The sequence below is a fragment of the Portunus trituberculatus genome, chromosome 41 (assembly GCF_017591435.1).
Source record: "Portunus trituberculatus isolate SZX2019 chromosome 41, ASM1759143v1, whole genome shotgun sequence".
Classification (NCBI taxonomy): Eukaryota; Metazoa; Arthropoda; class Malacostraca; order Decapoda; family Portunidae; genus Portunus; species Portunus trituberculatus.
In genome coordinates, this window is record NC_059295.1 from 30231663 (window position 1) to 30253169 (window position 21507).

Genomic DNA, 21507 nt, shown 5'->3' on the forward strand with positions numbered 1-21507 from the left:
CGTTGAAGGCTCCCCACTCCCCAGCTTGTTTTTATTCTCGCTGTAGAAGGTGAGGGAGAGACAACTATGGCTGGCACCTGTGCCAACCAACATGATTGCCTCTTGTCCTACTACTGTAATGGGCACTGTGATATTACTTTAACAGTGAGCGTATTTAACCTTTCCTTTACCTACATCATTAAAGGAAACGGGCACCATGTTTTTTTTTTTTTTTTTATGTAAGAAGAGAAAGCTTGCCAAGGGCAAAACAAAAAGTGAAAAAAAGATCCACTTGGAATGCCAGTTCCCGTGCAGGATAACTATTGGAGGACATGATGATATAACAGATGATCCACCACCAGGAATAAGGGACCACATGAAAATGGAATGTACATACGTACGTACAATTAAATATCTTCATAAGTGTGTGTGTGTGTGTGTGTGTGTGTTCGACGTTCGTTCGCAACGTTCGCGAAACGTTCCGAATTTGTTTCACATGGACCTGTACGTGTTTCTATTAGTCTACCTACTTAACAGTACAGTTCTTCAACAATACCCAAGTTGTTTTTTCTCATTATTAAATTCTTAAATAAAAAAATGGGATTGGTGTTACTGTAACAACCCTCGCTGGTGCACGGCGTAAAAATCGCTGTTCTAATTTTCATGGCACATTCATTTGGATCATTCTTTTCTCGACAAGACAACCATCATAACGTGTTGAAGCGGACGACCGGACGGACGTTCTCTCACCCTCACACGCGTGGCCATTGTTATCAAGTCGTGGGTTTACTGCTTTGCTCCCTGGTGATCTACTGATTCTCCATCAACCTGTATGGTGGGCCTTGTTCGCTGTCATTTTCGGTATGGTAATGGCTAATGGGGTCTTGTAACTGCATCTGGTGATTATGGGAATGACCTCAGCCACTTAGTTGTCCCTACGTAATGGCAAATGAATCCCCGGCGCGCGACCTAAACGTATACATGTGTTATGACTGTCATCTGGTCCAAGGGTAGAAGGTGCAAGTATCTATAGAGACACTTTGTAGTTTGTGTGGTACTGTAGGAGGATTGTGTCATGTAGTGATAACTTTGTGGGATGTAATCCTTGTCCTAAACTGGCATGCTCGCCCTCTGTCTTGGCTAGCTGCCTTAACTAGTTGCAAGTAAACAGGATTATCAAGGAGATTGAATTGTAAATATTAAGACGAGCCAGTGTCGGCAATGTATACAACTATGCAGGAATACGTATCAGTTTGTCCCCTAATGTTAGGATCGGTGGGGGTGGGGTGCGAAATTTGGTCTATTTCAGTTTTCCCCACCAACTAAATCTAGCCTAACTTGAACTTAACTCAGTTTCTGGCGTGAAGTGTTGATTTTCAAAAGTATCAACATAAATGAATAATAGCTGATTGCACAAAAGGAAAATAATAAATGTAAAGTATCACAACATATAATCATGTTATGAGTTACTGACAAGGACTTATGGTAAACATTAAACGTGGTGTAGTCCAATGGGTCCTTTGTTATATCTAGAGTAGATATATTGAACACCTGTCGTCTTCAATGACTGAAGCTTGCTATGGGTAAGAAAATGTATTAGAAAAAAAAGACCCACTTAAACTGCAAGTTCCCTAAAAGATGAGAAAGGAATTGGCTCAAAAACGGACAAATGTCTTGAAACTTCCTTCTCAAAAAAAGTCAAGTCGTAGGAAGATGGAAATACAAAAGCAAGCAGGCTGGGAGTTCCAGAGTTTACTAGAGAAAGGTATGAATGATTGATAACACTGGTTAACTCTTGCATTAGAGATTTGGACAGAATAGGGATGAGAGGAAGAAGAAAGCCTTGTGCAGCGGGCCGCAGGAGGAGGGGAGGCATGCAGTTAGCAAGCAAGATGAGTAATGCAGTTAGCATGAAAATAGCGCTAAAAGACCAAAAGAGTTGCAACGTTTCGGTGGTGAGAAAGAGGCTGAAGACAGTCAGTCAGAGGAGGGGAGTTGATGAGATAAAAAGCTTTTGTTTCCACCCTATCTAATAAAACTGTGTGAGTGGAACCTCCCAAACATACAAATAGTACTCAATACAAGGACGAATAAGGCCCTTGTATAGAGTTAGCAGTTGGAGGGGCGAGAAGAACTGGTGGAGACGCTGCAGAACGCCTAACTTCACATAAGATATGATCACATAGATATGTGATGTTTCCAGTTAAGATTATCAGTTATGGACTGACCGAGGATATTCAGTTTGGATGAGGAGGATGATTTAAAGTTTTATTTGAATATAAGAAATTACTCCTGTTTGAACAAAGCAAGCTAGCAATAGATGTATTTAGTTGCCAGGGAGACTTTGATACCATTTGTGCTATATGTACACCTAGTTTCTGGGGTCTTAACAATAAATGTGATCTCTCAGGTATCAGCGTGGCTCAGCAGTATGGAATTACATGAACCCCCCACAATTTTATAGTATGCAGTCATCTGGGCCCATATTCTGAAACACTTCCACGCCGCACCTTCACTATTTTCAAATGGCTCTCGTTGAAGTGACACGGGTTTTTAAGGATGTTTCTGTAATTCTTGTGACGTGTCAACAAGTTTTCTTCATTATCAACAGGACAAATACTCTTTAGAACTCGGCTAATCGTCTTTGTGGTCTTTGAAAATAGTTGTGGTAAGAGAAGGAAGCTTTTCTGAATGCAGACCCTGACCTCTAAAATTTGCTGCAACCCACAAGGACCATTATTGTTAATGATTCTCTTTGTCTTCACCAGCACACTAGATCTGTAGTCAAGAAGGCTGCTGCAGTGTCTTCTAACTTGTTTGAAGTTGATTGATTCCCAATTTTTTTGTTTACTTATTATAAATCCCATACTTGAGTTTGGTCCTCCTCTTTAGAATACTGGTTACATAACGGACCTTCATCTTCTATAGTCAATATGAAGATGGACAAAGTAGATTGAAGGGATGTTCGAGTTAACTTACAGTGAACGACTTGCTGCTCTGGACTTGTATTCTGTTCAGAGTCGTCTATTTTGAGATGACTTGATTAGATGGTGGACAATATTTCATAATAAGTCTTGTATTCATCATGAGTATAGACACTTTTAAAAAGGAGAGATCAACATGGGCCTGTGCCCCTGTAAAATTGCTCCTGGCCCCTGTTGTGGTCTCTGTCCTGAACAGATACATAATAAGATTTATTAATTTCTTATAATGACATGGACTAGCTTGAAGATTGGAACTGATGTGATGGAGTGTTCTACACTCCTTAAACCTTCACACTGTTGGACATGTTGTCAATATATGTGTCCAGCAGTGCAATTCAATCAGTTTTGTTTTGGTTTTAGATAAACTATACTAAACATTTTGAATACTAAAATATTGGCATGCTTTGCCCTTATATGTACCCTCTGGAAAAAAAAAAAAAAAAAAAAAAAAAACGCTACACCTTGGCCCCCTTAGTAATTTTGGTCTAGAAGCACCACTGATTGTGTTGGTTGGTCCCAAATTTGTACATAGGGACAGGATAAAATTGGATCATTCATACTTTTCTCTTGAATGCCAAAAACTCTTCAGTTTGATATGCGTTAATGTATGAAACTCTTTAGCAGATAGTGTTGTTGCTTTGGATTCTATAGATGTCTTTAAGCTGGATTTGCATTCAACATTGTTCTCTGTTATTTAAATTTGCTGACTAATGCTACCCATGACAGATTGCATTATCACTTCCTGCATAAGCCATACAACTCAGTCTCCATACATAACTGTAATATCTGCTGGACTGGTATGTCTGCAGAGTTTGGCTTGGCCCCCTTAGTAATTTTGGTCTAGAAGCACCACTGATTGTGTTGGTTGGTCCCAAATTTGTACATAGGGACAGGATAAAATTGGATCATTCATACTTTTCTCTTGAATGCCAAAAACTCTTCAGTTTGATATGCGTTAATGTATGAAACTCTTTAGCAGATAGTGTTGTTGCTTTGGATTCTATAGATGTCTTTAAGCTGGATTTGCATTCAACATTGTTCTCTGTTATTTAAATTTGCTGACTAATGCTACCCATGACAGATTGCATTATCACTTCCTGCATAAGCCATACAACTCAGTCTCCATACATAACTGTAATATCTGCTGGACTGGTATGTCTGCAGAGTTTGGCTGCCCCTCACTTTGCATACCCATTTTCCCCTCTTTATTACTATATAACTCACAAGGAGTGGCATACCAGGTAAGAGTGCCAGATAAGGATTACCCAGCTGTCTCTAATTTTTGCTTGTGCTTTCCCAGGCTTTTATGATGAGTTTTTCTCTGAATCTATAAGGTCTCCCCTGGTGCAGGAACATGGTTCAAGGTCTGTTAAGCCAAAAGAGAAAGAATTTTTTTAAATGACCAGTTTAATGTAAAATCCTTGAGCTACAATAATACTGACATATTAGCCTTGCACACTGGTGTATCCCAAGAGCTATCTTGCACTGCTTGTATTTTGTGTGCCTGTGTAGGCTCTAATATTATTTTTTATCCAGTAAAATTATTCAATAACTACTTGAAGGTTTCTTCTATGGAAACAAATCAAAACAGGTATTAATGATCAAGATATGGTTGCTACATAAGGGCCTGGAGGATTCTTGAACTCCAAGGTTTTTGTTTTATATGGCCTTATTTAATGACTACATTGATCCTTTACTGAATAATCTTGGATTAAAAAATATTATATTAAAGCTTATGTAAGCCCACAAAAAACAGTTTGTGCAAGATAACCCTTAGGATGCCCAGCATTCACACAAGGCTCTTTTCAATATTTTTGCAGCTCAAGGATTTTACTCAACACCTGTGCTCCACTACTCTACTTAGCCTTTTTAGTGGCTTCTTGGCTTCTTTTCTCCCCTAAGAGTGTAGTGATCTAAAGGACCGTACACGAAGGTGGCAGCAGGTAAGGAACAGTAGTGCTAAGTCACTGAGGCTGATGGTGTGTCACAGTTGAAGTTTTACACTTATGGCCACCATGGAACAGGGGAATAGAATCAAACTCAGGTTGCTGTTGCTAAGTTCATATATTTAGGGGTACAGCAAAAACCAAACACTACTTATGGCACCTTCACATACATACAGCACTCTCTGTGCTTAAAAATCAGTGCCACTCAGTCTATGGCTCCTCCTTACCCTGATCAGTGTCTCCTCTGAACTGGGTCAGGTCAACCTCTGCCAGCTAGACACCTTAACTAACCCTTACATAAGACCATAAGTACTGTTCGGGAGTCTCCCTGGAACCCTCTTATAAGGGGGTTGATACAGGCTCAGTAGACAGCTGGAACATAATTGTGATTGGGATGGAGATCAAAACTAATATGGCTGATGTCCCCTCATTCATCCTCTAGCTTGGTGAGGGGTCAACCTGCCATCTAGCATCCTATATGAAACTCACGCATGTCGTTCAAATGTGAATCCTAGCGAGGTTAAAAATGCTTCATGGGGCATTCCATATGGGAGGGATCATTACAGGAGGACCTGTGCTACTCCAGGATGCAGAAGGGTGATGGGTAGTGCTAACAAGGATCCTTATACTGTATGTATTAATTGCTGTGGTGGCATTTATGACATTGACTTTTGTTGTCCCAAGTGCAAGAAGTGAGATGGTAAGATTGTTTCTAGAGCTTTGTAACACCAGTGCCTCCTTCAACTGAGGTGCAATATCTGTTTCTGTAAGAAGGGCTGCCGTGGTACAGTGGAACCATGCGTGCTTTGGGGTCAGAGTGGTCTCCCAAGCGCACGGGTTCGAATCCTGTCCACGGTCTGAGTGCAGGTTGGGCTTCCTTACTCAGGGCAACGATTTCCTAGCGGGTGGGCTTTGAGATAGGAGGTACCCTATAAAGTATCCCCTTTAGCCCATAAATTTCCGTGAAAAGCCCACATGTTTAGCTTTTCATCATCCTTCCTCTCACTGCCTTGGGGAAATGTTTCAGGATGAATCGGTGCTGTGTGGTGATGACAAGTCCCTCCACCCTCCTGATGTATCATTGCTTTTTGCTGAGTTTTCTAATTTTTTTTCTCTTCCAAGAGATGGTTAATGAGTTGGTCTTTCATGAACTTAAAATTGCAGTTAGCTGTTACACCCTCCTCTCTTCTAAAACACTTTCTTCAGTTTAATGCATCTCCTTAGTGGGGAGGTAGACACTCCAAATCATCCAGTTGCAGGTAGGCAGCTGGTAGCAAGAGTTATGTCTTGCCTGTGTTGTTGGTTTTGAGCATAACAGGGCTAATATTACCTTGAGTAGCAAATGCTTGTGTTCCTTTGAGGTCATGACATGAATGAGATAAGGGGAAGTCTTGCTGTATCCTCCTGTCCAGATGACATTGTGCTGTGCTATGACTGGGAGATGACTGGGCAGTGTACATGTGTTGAGCCTGTATCCATTGGCCCTGGGTGAGGACGAGAGTTGTTTTGTGGTGTAGTACCAATCATTACTTTGTTTACATGTACAAAGATGTCTGGGGCTTGATTTTAGAGCCTTGATCTTTTGCCATAGTTTTACCACTAACCACTGCCTCATTGGTGAACCTAGCCCACTGAGGATGCAGGCTCATTTTTTTTTTTTTTGAGAAAAGGTATGTCTTATGAGCCATCAAATATGGTAACTTAGATAAAGCTGTAGAGAGAAGAATAGAAATCATAGGAGAGTAGTTTTGAGATCAAAGTTTTGTGCCAGACCCTATCAAAAGCTTTTGATATTTCTAAGACAGCAGCAAAAGTTTCACCAAAATCTCTAAAGTAGAATGACCAAAGGTCATATTCTCAAACACTTCTGAGCTTCACTTCCACTATTTCCATTGGCTTTATTTAAATTAGTACAAGTTTTTTAAGGTGTTATTATGTTTCCAGAGGCATTGTGACAAGATTTCTACATTATTAACTGGAGAAACTCTCTAAAAAACCCTACTAATCATCTTGATCTGTGGCCCTGAAAAATAGTCTTGGTGAGAGCAAATCATTTCTGAACACAGCTTGGCCCAAGACTCATTAAGGGGATGTCAGTTACTTTTACTCTTAAAACTTTCAGATGCGATCTACCGCTTTGGTTTGCCTATGGATAGACCCCTTTTATAATGCAGTTTAATTCCTGTTGTGTCCAAGTAAAACACCTGAATTCTTTTTGATAGTTTGTTGGGGCCGTGTAGGCTGTGAGTTACAGCCTCTAGTGCCCCAAAGGTGCAGTATGTGGTGGTTATACAGAGGTTGTCTTTTACTGCGCAACTCAGTTAATGCGTATCCAGCTTTATGCGCACCCTCACTTTATTTCCATCACTTGTACAATGTGCAAAATATTTTGTTTTGGTCCAGCCATGTTCCACTTCCATCTTGCCTTAAAAGGCTAAACTTATGAAATCCCTAGCTGGTGTCAAGTAGGGTGCGGACAGGCGTACTCTCCTCCATTTTTACTATACAGGCAAACCCTGCTTAACGAAGCGAATTTTCGTTAAGCAAACCAATTATAACAAGTTTAACCCCTGACTTGAACTTCCATTGAGAGTAAACAAAGTGAGAGTGCATCATAGTACAGTAAAAGGTTTAATGAAAGTAAAAATTGTGAAGTTAAGCATTTAAGCAGTTTAATTTAAGACTAAGTCATTATAATGTACACTAATGTATGTATGTAAGTAACTATAATGTTGTTGATCTTAAATTTATGAAGGGAGGGAGAGTGGAATGGGAAATACGCTAGCTGGCAACCTATATAATGTAAACAAAGGGCACATCATTGTACCACATACAAAACTTGTGTACCACATTTCCACAAGGCTTTCCATTTTATCCATTGCAGAGTCATGAGTTCAGGAGGTTCTTTTATGGTGCAAGGAAGATATGATCTCACCAGCCTTCTTAATAGAGTCTGCTGACTTGAAAATGGTAGACAGTAGATAGAGTCAAACCATGGTGGGAAGCAATGCTATTAGTGTTCTCACCTCTCTCGTGTGTGTGAATAATATCCAGCTTCACTTCGAGAGTAAGAGACTTCCTTTTCTTAGCAACACTAGGCAACATTGCAGGGCATTTTGGTGGCATGTAGAGCGAGGGAAGACAAGCTGCTGCTGACGCTGTTATTGTTTTGAACTAGGGGAGTGAGTGGTGTGCGTTTTGTCCACGAGAGGCGCTGGTGTATTCAAAAGCCTGTCAGCTTGTGTGATACGGTGGGGCTTTCAAACTTGGAAAAAATTACCTGGATAAAATTTCGTTAAAGCGAGTTTGGTGTTTGTTAAATGAGCAGATGGTAGTAAAAGTAAACCTTCGTTGTAGCAAAATTTCGTTGTGTGAACCTTTGTTAAGCAGGGCTTGCCTGTACTTATATCCGGAGTCGCTTGGACTACGGATGTGAGGTTTATTGAACCGCCTCACAATCACTTCTCCATAAATTGGACGTCATACAAAATTTAGCCCTTCGTATTGCACTGGGAGTCTTTAAGTCCTCCCCAGTTTGTGCCCTTCAGGCAGAGGCTTCCCTCCCTTCCCTGTGACACAGATGCTCCACCTTCCTTGTCTGGATCTACACCAAACTTGCCTCCTCCCCTAGGTGTCATGCCTTCCGCTCCCTCCTCCTTCGGCACGGCAGGGAGCCCACACACCCTTTGTAAACAGAGCTCTCTCCTTTACAGTTCTCCAGTTCCTCTTCCTTGAAAAAAACTTCTCCTCTGGGTCCTTGGTACCTTCTCTCTTCTTCAGTCTCTCTGTTCCTTCACACATCCACACAATGGTCCAAAGCCAGCTGCCCAGTGCAGGGCAGGATTCTATTCACCTCACTTCTCCACTCACAGTACCACACCCACTTCCACATCTGCACCGACGGCTCCTGTCTCACTACCCCTCCATCTGTTGATGCAGCCATTTACATCCCCTCCAGGTCCCTTGCCACTGCCTCCATCACCACAGCAGAACTGTCTGCTATCAAAGAGGGCCTTCAATTTGCCACCACCGTTGCTGCCCCTTGCTCAATAGCTCTCTTTTCTGACTCTCTTTCTGCCCTCCAGATCATAAAATCCCACCGCCCACAATATCACCCTTATCATTCACCATCTCATCTTCCACCTGACCTCCCTAGGACACACCATCCACCTTCAGTGGATGCCCTCCCATGTCGGTATCATGGGAAACACGGTGGCCAACAGGACAGCAGCAGAGGCACACACCCACCCCTCCCCTATTGACTTAGCTACTGACCAGACAGACTTCCTAACTGACCTCAAGACAGCCTGCAGGCGACACTGGGACACAACATTGACTGACACTTTACAGCACACCTCACTGGGACACATTAGACAGGACACAAGACACCACCTACTCCCTCAACTGGGCACTGGACACAGCAGTCACCAGACTGAGGATTGGCCACACCTGCCTCAATGCCCACCTGCACAGGCTGGGCATGACTGACTCTCCCCACTGTCCCAGGTGCCCTACCCAGCCTGACACCCCAGAACACCTGCTCCTGCACTGCCCTCGTCACCACTCACACCGTATGGCCCTCCTCCACTCATTGACTGCTATTCACCCACACAGGCCAACACTGACTGACCTCCTGGGTTGCTGCACAAATACCACTCAGGCTTTCAAGACCCTCAACCTCACCATGACTTTCCTACAGAAAACAAATCAACTCCACTGCATATAGCTTGAACACCTCACCACCATATACTGCACCTTTGGGGCATTAGAGGCTGTGACACAGCCTGCATGGCCCCAACAAACCCTCACCTCTTCTGATACCACTCTTATTCAAAAGTTGTCTCCCCGTAACATGGAGAGAGACATGGAGAGAGACGCAAGGTATAGAAGTAAGGCGCGCGGGAGAGGTGGTGAAATCAGAGACTGTGAAATCACTGTCGCTCCTACCATTCATCGTTGGTGACACAGTGATGTAGAGCATATGTTTACTTCTGATGAGTGTTGCCAGCTCACAAGCAAAAAAACAGGAAGAAAATAGCCAAAATATAGCCATAAAAAGCCTGAATGTCTATCAACGTGTCCCGAGTCCTGTGTGATGAATGTCTATCGATGTGTCCCGAGTTTTGTGGGTTAAGTTGTTATTTTAGGCAATATAGTTAATTTATATCATGCATACAAGAAACATTGTATTTATCTTATATTAAATCTATATTTGGTTGGTATTTAAAGCATGTTAATTTTTATTTATTTATTATTTTTCTTGGGGGGGGTTAAATTCATATCACAAGAATGAATTAATCCTATTTCCATTAATTTCTATGGGAAAAATTGATTTGATATACAATTTTTTTTATATATAACGATCATCACAGAACGAATTAAAATCATATGTCGAGGTACCACTGTATTTGTGATCTTTCTAGGTTTGTGAATATGGCTCCTTCCAAAGAGAAGGGTGTTACAGGTGTAGCTTATTAAGAAACAAAATATTTTCTCTTCAAGAGAAACTAGACATCATAGCCAAGGTTTAGGCTGGTGAGAAGCTCCATGAAGTAGGTAGATTTTATTCTATTAATGAGTCCACAGTGCATAATATGGTGAAATGTGAAGATGCCATAAAGAAATTATCGATATATATATATATATATATATATATATATATATATATATATATATATATATATATATATATATATATATATATATATATATATATAGGGGTCCTTATGTGGGATTGATCTTATTTATAACATAGGGTTCCCTTTCCTGCACATTAAGGGAGGACCTCTACATTTTCAAGTTACAGTCGAAGCAGAAAGTTTGGCGCAAAATTACAGGCTACCCAAACTTTTTGCTAAACTCAAAACACAAAAATAACTAATCTGCGACCAAACTTTTTGCTGTTTTTCAATGGTATGGTTTGTACCACTATTTAGCAGAGACAATACGCATGACTAGGCAACTCTGTAGAATCGCTCCCAGGCCCACGTGGTGTGCCACCATATATCATGCGGATTTCACGTTTTTTTTGTGGTGGTCTTTGTGTTTTGTTGCTATTGTAACCCCCTCTCTATAAAAGGGGTATAATTGTAGATATAGCTATTTGTGTGGGAATAGGAGTACAGCAAGTTCAAAAGTGAACCAAGAAATTTTGAGATGGGGGAGGTGACGCCATTCCTAACCCCAAGCCTAACTTTGGTCGGCCAAGAAAGATATCACCTCATACTTCTAAGGTCATTAGGAGACAGTTGGATAAAAATCTAACATTCACAGTTAGAAAACTGAAGGAAAGTAATCCTTCACTACTTCAGGATGTGTCTGTAAGATGTATCTCTGATCATTTACTCATAGATTTACCATATTATTATTGTGCCAAAGTTTTTCCCTTGCTAAGTGCGAAAAACATGCATGATCACATAGCTTTTTTTTTAAGAGATAGTGGGATTGGACCTTAGAAGACGAATCAATGTGGATAGAGGGCCAGTCAAGGGAAAAAAAAAAAAAAAGGTAGATAAAATAAATAAACAAACAAAAAGGCCCACTTGGGTGCTGGTTCTCTGCAGGAAAGAAAACCGTCAGCCAAAATTAGGGAGCAAATGCCTCCTTAAAATAAGACAAGTCATAGGAAGTCGGAAATACAGAAGCAGGAAGGGAGTTCCAGAGTTTACCAGTAAAAGGTATGAATGATTGAGAGTACTGGTTAACTCTTGCATTAGAGAGTTGGACACAATAGGGATGAGAGAAAGAAGAAAGATTTGTTTTTTTCACCATCATTCACTATTCTTGCTCCTTTTAATGCTAATACGCATACTAGGCCATATTAATTTACTATTCTGCAAGCTTCCCACACTACTGTAAACATTCTTTATAAATATGTTTAGCAGTATTAGAATTAAACTAGAAAATATATACACAATAAATTTATTTGCATATATTACAAATTTACATTTTTTTTTATATCCATCTGAAGGCTTACTGATATTAGTTCATTAAGGGCAATAATTGAACATAATCCCCTACCTGTAAGACAGGCAAATAAAAACTTTATTAATAGCTAGAGTATATAAGGTAGGCAAATAAAAACTACATTAAACACATGAATATTTACATATCTTAACAAAATATAATTGATACTAATAGTATTTTCAATATTTACATAAAGCTGCATAAGACTAAATCCTATATAGTTTTAAATGTCTCTGTAGATAGTGTTCTTAAGGACATTGTTTTTTTACTCCCTAATAATATTTGAAAATGTCTTACACTCTGATTAGTAATTCAAAATAACAGTTTGCTTCACTCAAAAAGTTTGTAATGATTTTGTTTTAGAGCTTAATACAAATCTATTCAACATAAGTAAGAAGCATATAGGAACTTATGGTCTGTCTACACTCAGGCAGTGCTCACGAAAAAAAAGATATTCATATCCATGAAAGGCTGCCTTGGAATTTTTGTGTATGTTATTGATCAGACTGCTATGTATAGTTTATAAGCTGCAGTGCCTCAAAGTATAAACTATGGTAAGCAGGTCAAGTGTTCACAAACTAAAGAAATAAATAAGTGTATGAGCATTTACAGGGATGTGGCCAGGATGTAAACACAGTACAGTATTACCTTTTCATGTGCCTAGACTAATGAACAATATTAGGAAGACAAAGTTGTCTTTGCAGTTCAAATTATGTATTTACACGTAATTGCATGACTGGCATGTTAAATATTACGCAATACAGTAATCCCTTGCAATTTAATAGTTCAACTTTTGTGTCCTTGGTACAGTGTAGATTTTTCTGATTGATGCATATAAATTAATTTATATTGTGGACTCCTCAGTATATTACAGGTTTTTGTGTTATATTGTGGACTCCTCAGTATATTACAGGTTTTTGTGGCTGATAGATATTTATATTTTTTATATCATAATTATTTCTGAGTTAAAATAATTATTTGCTTAATAAATGAAAATAGAAAAACAGTACTGTACAACACATTAGTCAAAATATATGGAAAGAAAATATGAAGAATATTGTAGATGAGTAAACAGATAATTCAGCATATTGTATGGAAAATTAAACATTGACATGGGGATGACCTAGTTTGTATAGAGTAGTGGCATTTTGTATTTGTGTAAAATTGTGAATTTATTTCAGGTGCTCCACAGTTGCCCAAACATTCTGCACCTTATAAGGCTTATGGCAATGAACCCAAGTGCCAGAGGAAGTTACTATCACAAAGAAGAGACTGCTTGACATGCGTAAAGAAGGTAGAAGGTATGTGGATGTAAACTGCTATTGTGGCATCAGTGAATCTACACTTGTTACATTAAGAATGACAAAAAAAAAAAAAATAAATAAATAAATAAAATAAATAAATAAAATAAAGGGCAATAGGAAAGTAACTTATAAATTAAGTCTTACTTTGACTATTTAACTTCCAAAGTGGAGCATATTTAAACTTCTCTCTTTTGCAGAGATCTCCATTCATGAATTTCATGTTGACTTCAACGTCCACCACCAGCTTTGGCATTCCTCACTCTTCACTGACCATCCTGGTTAACTAGTTATTAACTTGTGCTAACCTCCATGACCTAAAGTAATTGATGCAAGAGCCTGCTTGTATTTTGACTGTCTTGGAAATATACCCAACATTCATGACCTTTCCTAACCTCTAATCTGCTTATGTTGTTACTCTATCTTTCTAGTTGAGCTCCTCTGATCACAATCTCATATCTATCATCCCTCTTCAAGATTATTGCTGAAACTTGCCTACACTCACCTGTTTCTAGAATCGTTGCTTTTTAACTCCTCAAACTACTGTCCTGTTACTTTAATTTCCTGCCTATATAAAGTTTTTTTTAAGTCTATCAATTGAAAGATTTTCAGACATCTATCGTCACGTCAAAGTCTTCTATCTGATTACCAGCGTGGCTTCCATCAAGATTGCTCTACTGATGATCTGGCTTTCCTTATTGAGATTTGGTCATCCTCTTTTTAGAGATTTTGATGAAACTTTTGCTATTTATTGCCTTGACATATCAAAACTTTTGACAAATGTCTGGTACAAAGCTTTTGATTTCTAAACTACCTTCCCACATCCTTCTTTGCATCTTCATCTCAAGTTTCCTTTCTGACCATTCTATTGCTGTCATGGTAAACAGTCACTTTTCTCCTAAATCTATTAACAGTGGTGTTCCTCAGGGTTCTGTCGTATTACCCACTCTCTTCCAATTCCTCATTAATAATCTAAACCAAACTTCCTTGTTTCATTAAAGAGGTGGTGCCATAGTGGATAAGTGGTGAGTGTGGGATTGGACAGACATCCACGTGTAGGTTTGAATCCCACCACATACCACTTTGAATCTATGCCATTTGTTGAGTGGTTTAAAGTTACCTACATGTCACCATGATACCCAGGTTCTATAGTCTGACCATTTTATGAAGATTGTTTAGGTGTTGGCTTTTTCGGGGATTTCCCGGCCTGGGTGTTGGCTTTTTCGGGGATTTCCCGGCCTGCAACACTGCCAAACCTTGTGCTGGGCAAATTATGGGATTAGAGCTATGTATCAATGGGAACCTTGTTTCCCACACACCATCTCTCTCTCTCCTTAGCTGGTAGTGGGAGAGGAAGTGATCCATGGATTAACACAGTCACTTTAACGTGTGACCTCACTCGGTCATCGAAAGGGAAGTGAAAATGCTCAGAGGAAATGTTGTCAAGTATTGTTGTGTTTGCACAAACAATGCAAAATATATTTAAAAATAAGCATAATTTATACTAATTTGCCTTTTTTGAGTATCACAATGTATATATACATTATTCAATTTTGAAGTACTGTATTAAGTACCTGACTTAAGTGCATATTGTACAAGTGTGGCAGCACCGCAGGCCTGGAAATCCTTGAAAAAGCCAAAATTGCCTGTGCCACTAATGGGTGGAAGCTGAACAGTGCTTCCCACTTATACTCTTCAAGTATGCCTACAGTTGCTATGGAAAAAAAAAAAAAATTCCATCTTCAGCCTTTCTCACTGCCATGTTGCATCTCTTGCTACCTTTTACCACTATTTTCATGCCAGTTGCTCTTCTGATCTTTCATCCCTATTCTGTCCACATCTCTAATGCAAGCTAACTAGTATTCTCAATCATTCATCCCTTCCTCTGGTAAACTCTGGAACTCCTTGTCTGCTTCTGTATTTCTACCTTCCTTACTTCCATCTTTGAGGATGAAGAACCCACAAGGTCAAGGTTTATCTTTGTGAAAAAGGATTGAAACTCCTAATAAACAAAGCTAGAGGTCACATGCTTGACCTGTCATATGAGGGAATACCAGTAAAATTTAATGCCACACATCACATTGCTGACCTATCCCATGGATCAAGGCATTATTTTTGCTTTAAAGGTGTTCTATATGTTAAAGTTCCTGCAGCACCTGTTCAAGGCTGTGGACTCGGATGATAACTTCTCACTGAAGGAGTACTGGTGTGGGTATACCATTGCAACCTATTTCCAAAATATTCAAAAGGCCATAAAGGAGATGAAGGATGAAACTTAGACAACACTGGAAGAAATTGTAGCCAGAAGTAATTAATGACTATAAAGGATCCTCTCCTGAGCAAAATCCACCACTGCAGTTGATAAAGCAGTGAACCTGGCAAAATTGGTAGGAGATGGCATTACCGATATGACTACCGAGGGCATTTACAAGCTGATCAAGGCCCACACAGATCTATTAACAGATGATTTGACAGAGACAACAAAGTCAGCAAGTGGTGAAGTATTGTCAGGTATGCAACAAGAAACATGATTTGTTCCAATATGGCATTCATCATGGCAAATGTGTTATAGTGACTTTAGAACCTATAGGAAAAAAATCAATTAGTTCCAAGGAATCATTAAATAATATACAAAATTCTGCATATAAAAGATAAAAAAACTTCAAAATTAGCACAATTGCACTACTAAACTTGGTACTTTTGGTTCATTATTCTGATTAAATTTCTATTAAAATCCCCTGGTGGTCATGCAAGTGGCAAGTTTGTTATTCCAATTATATAATTATTAAAATCTCAATGAATTATTGCAGTTGTGTATTAAAATAACCAGACATTGTCATGTACACTACTGTAAAAGAACAAGAAGATCCAGCAGAAGCAGCAAAATGGCAAAAAATCCTTAGGGAATGGTGGAAGAAAAGGATCCCAAATGATTTATGCACTGCACTTCAAAAATGCAATTGATGGAAGTATCAAAATATTATAAAAACCTTACATAGAAGAAGAGACAGTGCCAGCAACTGCCCATCACTTCCTCACCCACAAAAAAGTGAAAATACACAATAAACTTCATTGGAAAGAGAAATTACGGATGATGAAAATACTGCACCACCTGACAAAAAGCCTGTTGTAGATGTGCTTTCACAAGTAATGTAAGGGTTTCTTTTCTTTGCAGTACTGTTGACCCTCGCTAACTCAGACTAAGAGGGGGAAAGGTTGGTCCGGCAGATGTGAATGTCTGACTTATACGAGGGATGAAAAAGAAGGCCAGTTCAAGTCAGACTAGGGGGTCGATGCAGGATTTATTAATTTAATTTTGGAAGGATAAAAAATGTGTGGAAATAACCATTGTCTCTCCAAAACCTTCGGACCCTTAATTTTTGATAATTAAATACCCTTTCCACCAGGAAGCCACTTTTAAATATCTCGTGCAGTTGCATCATAGCATGACTCAAGCTTTACACAGGGCCAGGCATCAAGAGGGGAAGTCTATCATTTAGCCCTCTACTTTTTCAAAAATAATGTCCTTACAGGCATAAATTGGTGAGAATGAGTTGGAAACTTCAAGAAGAGAAGACAACAAGATACAAACGTATCACTGCAAGACAGCTGTGGCTGACAGCTGGACCTTGAACCTTCGCCTCCTTCATCATATGTGATATCTACCTCATCAGAGACCCTCCCTCATCCCATGCTTCTCCATCTTTATTTTATAAAGACTGCTATGATCTTTTCACACTTTTTTTTCTCACTATCTTTATCATGACAACTATATATCACATAACTCACAATAATACTATTACAAGTAATAAAGATTGTCTTGAGAGAGAGGTATACAGTTGGAGCAAACAAGTAATAATTACTTCACAGTACATTATCTCACTTCAACACATTAATAACAACTCGGAGACTGTCCAGTTCAGTTGTAAAACAGCATATTGCCATGACGTTGTTGATGGCTCCTTCCATACCCTCATGTATGAGTGAATAATATTTTCTAGAGAAGCAGGGATGTGATGCATTATCATCCTATAATGCTCGAGAAAATCATTGTATACACAATCATGTGGAAATTTCATGTCAATCAGTTAAATACAAATAGCAAAACAAGGACAAAATTATGAAAAATCTTTAGGAGTGAATATCTTGAAATACAATACTATTTCTACTTTGCGGATATTCAATTATTACCGGGGAACGTAAGACCTACAATACTCGAGGGACTACTGAAATAGAAAAGGTTCATCTTTACCTCTTTAAACTAAGAGAAAATCTCAAAATCTCAAGTGTATATTGATGTGAGCAAATATTGGTAATATGTACAAAGCAATTAGAAAACATGCCAATATGTGGTAACAAAAATGCACTCAAACTTTGTTTAATAACAAAAGTTATAATGCCTAATCTCTGCATCACTCATCTCACTAGTACTAATATTTCATATTAAAGCATACAAAAACTTGTGCTCATGTTCAGATGAGGTTTCATTCCCTCATAGAGGGATAGTGACTGACATTTGTAATTCAGTCCATAAATGACTGGTAATTATCAGAGTGAATTGATTTCACATGGAAATCAGGTTATTTATTACACATCTAAATATTCCCTCTGAATGCTAAAAAAATCCTTGTTCTCTTAAGAGATTGTTCTTCACAGTTGCATCATCTGGGTACTGCTGCTGCAATTCATCATTGGGCAAATAACATACTCCATTGAACTCCTTGAAATACTTCCCAATATCTGAATGGCTGATGGGTACTGGTTCCTGAGAAATTGACAGGTTTTCTTGGGCAGCATATCTGTAAATTTAAATGGAGAATTAGCATGGTTAGCACATCTATATAATATTGCTATATTATTATAGTATTGAGGTCATACAGACATTTAAAGGCCAGAACACTAAATGCTTCAATGTGTAATTACTCTTATAATTTAACACTGCTTTCCTTTAAGGACTAAATGGTGGGCGTGAAAAAAAAAAAAAAAAAAAAAAAAAAAAAAGCTATACAGATGTGAAGCACAGTGAGTCTACAACCACAACATGCAGCCATGTCATGCGATGCTGGCTGAGTCCGTATCACCAGCTTCACCTTGCACAGTAACTTTAAAATGGCTGTGTTGATTGCGGAATTGCAACAGCCACCCATCACTTGCCCTGAAACTTTCTATGACTATCAATCTTCTGTGCCAGCCTCCTAGCTGCTGCAAGGGCAGCAATGCCACAGATATTGATCCCAGCTGATTGCTGTTGCAAACACTTTCATACAATGGCATCTAATGCAGCATCTTTTCCACTCCTTACATTTTTTCTTGGTGCACCTTTACTTGATGATGCATCCACACAGTCTTTGGCAGAATATTCTACCAGCTTATCTTTTGATTTTCTAATGTCCGACACAGTTTGCTTGGTCACAAATACTCTTCACAAACACTCATGACACTAGCTCCTTTCTCTACTTTTCTTATCAATTCAAGCTTTTAAGAAACAGATAGGGCTATTAGCTTACACTTAACACCCTTGTGAGGCATAATGAAGAGTTCTAAGGTATTAAAAAATGCAGACTTGTTCACTGAATCAGGACAAAGCAGTGTTTACCAGTGTTGGCTGGAGCAGCCGGACTTGTTTCAATGAATTTGTTGGCTGTCCGAAATCAAATTATGAAATTATCTGGACAATGTTCAGATAACCAAAATCCAGGTAAATGAGAGTCAAGTGTATATATCCTTTATCATTAATTCACAAATCTATTCTACTTCCAACATGTTAACCTCTTAAATATGATGATGCCTACACAGGTGTCATGATGTGCAAGTAGCAGATACAATGATTCATATTTACATTGTCTTGGTTGCTGCTGATTGATCCCCTATTCTGTATTGGGTCTAACTAAAAACAAGTACAGGCAACCCCCGCTTAACGAACGGGTTACGTTCCTAAAAAACACGTTTGTTGTGTAAATTTTCGTTAAGTGAACCAATTATAACAAGTTTGATCTCTGACTTGAACTTCCATTGAGAGTAAACAAAGCGAGAGTGCATCATAGTACAGTAAAAATTGTGAAGTTAAACATTTAAGCAGTTTAATTTAAGACTGAGTCATTATAATGTACACTAATGTATGTATGTAAGTAACATTATATGATGATGATCTTAAATTTATGAAGGGAGGGAGACTGGAGCGGGAAAGGCGCTAGCTGGCAACCTGTGGAATGTAAACAAAGGGTGCACTTATGTACCACATTTCCACAAGGCTTTCCATTTTATCCATTGCAGAGTCACGAGTTCAGGTGGTTCTTTTAGCTTGCAAGGAAGATACGGTGTCGGTCTCACCAGGCTTCTTAATAGAGTTTGCTGACTTAAAAATAGAAGAAGAGACAGTAGATGGAGTCAAGCCATAGTGAGCAATGCTATTAGTTTTCTTGCCCCTTTCGTGTCTGTGAATAATATCCAGCTTCACTTCGAGAGTAGGGGACTTCCTTCTCTTCTTAGCAACGCTAGGCAACATTGCAGGGCGTTTTGGTGGTATGCTGAGCGTGAGACGACGAGCTGGTGCTGGACCCTGTTTTTTGTCTTGAACTAAGAGCAGGGAATGGTAAGGAAGCGAGTGGTGTGTGTTTTGTCCATGAGAGGCGCTGGTGTATTCAAAAGCCTGTCGGCTTGTGTGATACAGCAGGGCTTTCAAACTTGGAAAAAATTACCTGGATAAGATTTCATTAAAGTGAGTTTGGTGTTCGTTATACGAGCAGATGGTAGTAAAAAGAAACATTCGTTGTAGCGAAATTTTGTTGTGTGGACGTTCATTAACCGGGGGGGTTGCCTGTATTGTCCTTGAAGTTCTTTTGCTCCTGCCACCATCCCTGTCCTCACCAATAATGTAAATGAGCCACACTATATCCTGACTCTCTATCTAAAATGGGTTCTCAAGCTTTTCTTGTTAGAACCCCTTGAGTTAAAAGACAATCTACTCAAACCCTCAGTAATCTGACATTGAACAAAATTTTAATTTAGTGACTAACACTAACTCAATATGCAATGGTACTGCAAAGGATATTATTAGATCAGCCATCTAAGTACCTCAGGAGGTTTGAGAATTCCTGATCTGAAATATGTCACTGTCTACCTCTCTGGTCCCTCCTGTACCAGATTCTGTTGCCAAGGGGGAGGGCTTTGAGTACAGGGGCTGTGGCCTGATGCCTTAAGGCCACCTTGATTTCTCCAAGGCCCTGGGCTGCAGCCCCTAGACCGACGAAATTTCAACGGCTCTTTTTCTCCTTTCCTCTTCTAACTCATCTCTCTCCCTTCCATCCCTTTTCCAAGGCCAAAGAGCCGTACCCACGGGATGTGAAGCCAGGTTCGTCATGAAGTCATGAACAGCCTCGGTGGTCCACCCCTTGTTCTTCTTTTGATTTTACCACTCATGAGGGCTCTTAGGGGTAGACCTTATTTCCCCTCCTCTTCACCTGGCTCACCATAGCTGATAATGAAAATTATAATTTATCTCCTATAGGGGCTCCAGGATCTGCCCTACATCAACCTGAACCCTGGCATTGACCATGACTCGACCTCTTGACCAACCCTCGACTTCCACTATGCTTGTTCAACAGGCCCATGCTATAATTCCTTGCCCTCAATAAATGTTCTCACTCTACAGCTGCACACAACCGTGGTACCTACACTATCTCTTTCCTCCTCCTCCTTATGACATACCACCCGGCCTTCTATTTTTATGCTCCCTGTACCTCTGCTCCCTCTCTACCTTCTGCTACCTCATCCTCTGCCCCTACTCTTGTCTTTTCTTCCGCACCTTTTCTGCTTCCTGTTGCTGCCCTCCCATCTCGCTCAGGGTCTGGCCCTTAGTGTTTCCTGTCCTCTACTACTATTGACCCTCACTAACTCGGCCTAATAGGGTGAAAGATTAGTCCGACAAACAAATTCCCTCCCCACGCCATAAAAAAAGAATAAATAAATAAATAAAATAAAACAGGCGGGCAGTTAAACTCGGATTTATTTATTTAATTTTGGGGGGATTAAAAATTTTGGAATTACTATTGTCTTTGTGAAACCTTCAAACCCTAAATTACCAGATGGTGTAATTTATTTTTTGATAATCAAATACCTTTGCTACCAAGAAGCCATTTTTAAATGTCTCGTATAGTTGCATCATAGCATGAATCAAGCCCTACACAGTACGTGGCCAGGCATCAAGAGACGAGGTGCGTAATTTACCCCTCTACTTTTCCAGAAATGACATCCTTACAGGCATAAATTGATGAGAATTAGAATCATAAACTTCAAGAAGAGAAGACAACAAGAAACAAATGTATCATTGCA

General features: G+C 39.4%; 1 protein-coding gene and 1 long non-coding RNA gene across 5 annotated transcripts in view; one reads left to right on the top strand and one right to left on the bottom strand.

Moving 5' to 3' along the window:
* The first annotated feature begins 151 nt into the window (after positions 1–151).
* LOC123516998 lies at positions 152–14668 on the top strand. The gene is made up of 2 exons (XR_006678359.1): positions 152–814; positions 13057–14668. It is a non-coding gene; the product is annotated as an uncharacterized LOC123516998 (long non-coding RNA).
* Positions 11815–21507, bottom strand: part of LOC123516995 (F-box only protein 21-like) — a 38507-nt gene continuing 28814 nt past the window's right edge. For all 4 annotated transcript variants that reach the window (XM_045276800.1, XM_045276799.1, XM_045276797.1 and 1 more), the window contains one exon: positions 11815–17975. In XM_045276800.1, the coding sequence (XP_045132735.1) occupies positions 17792–17975 (184 nt within the window). In that variant the 3' untranslated portion in view covers positions 11815–17791. The remainder of the gene's footprint in view (positions 17976–21507) is intronic.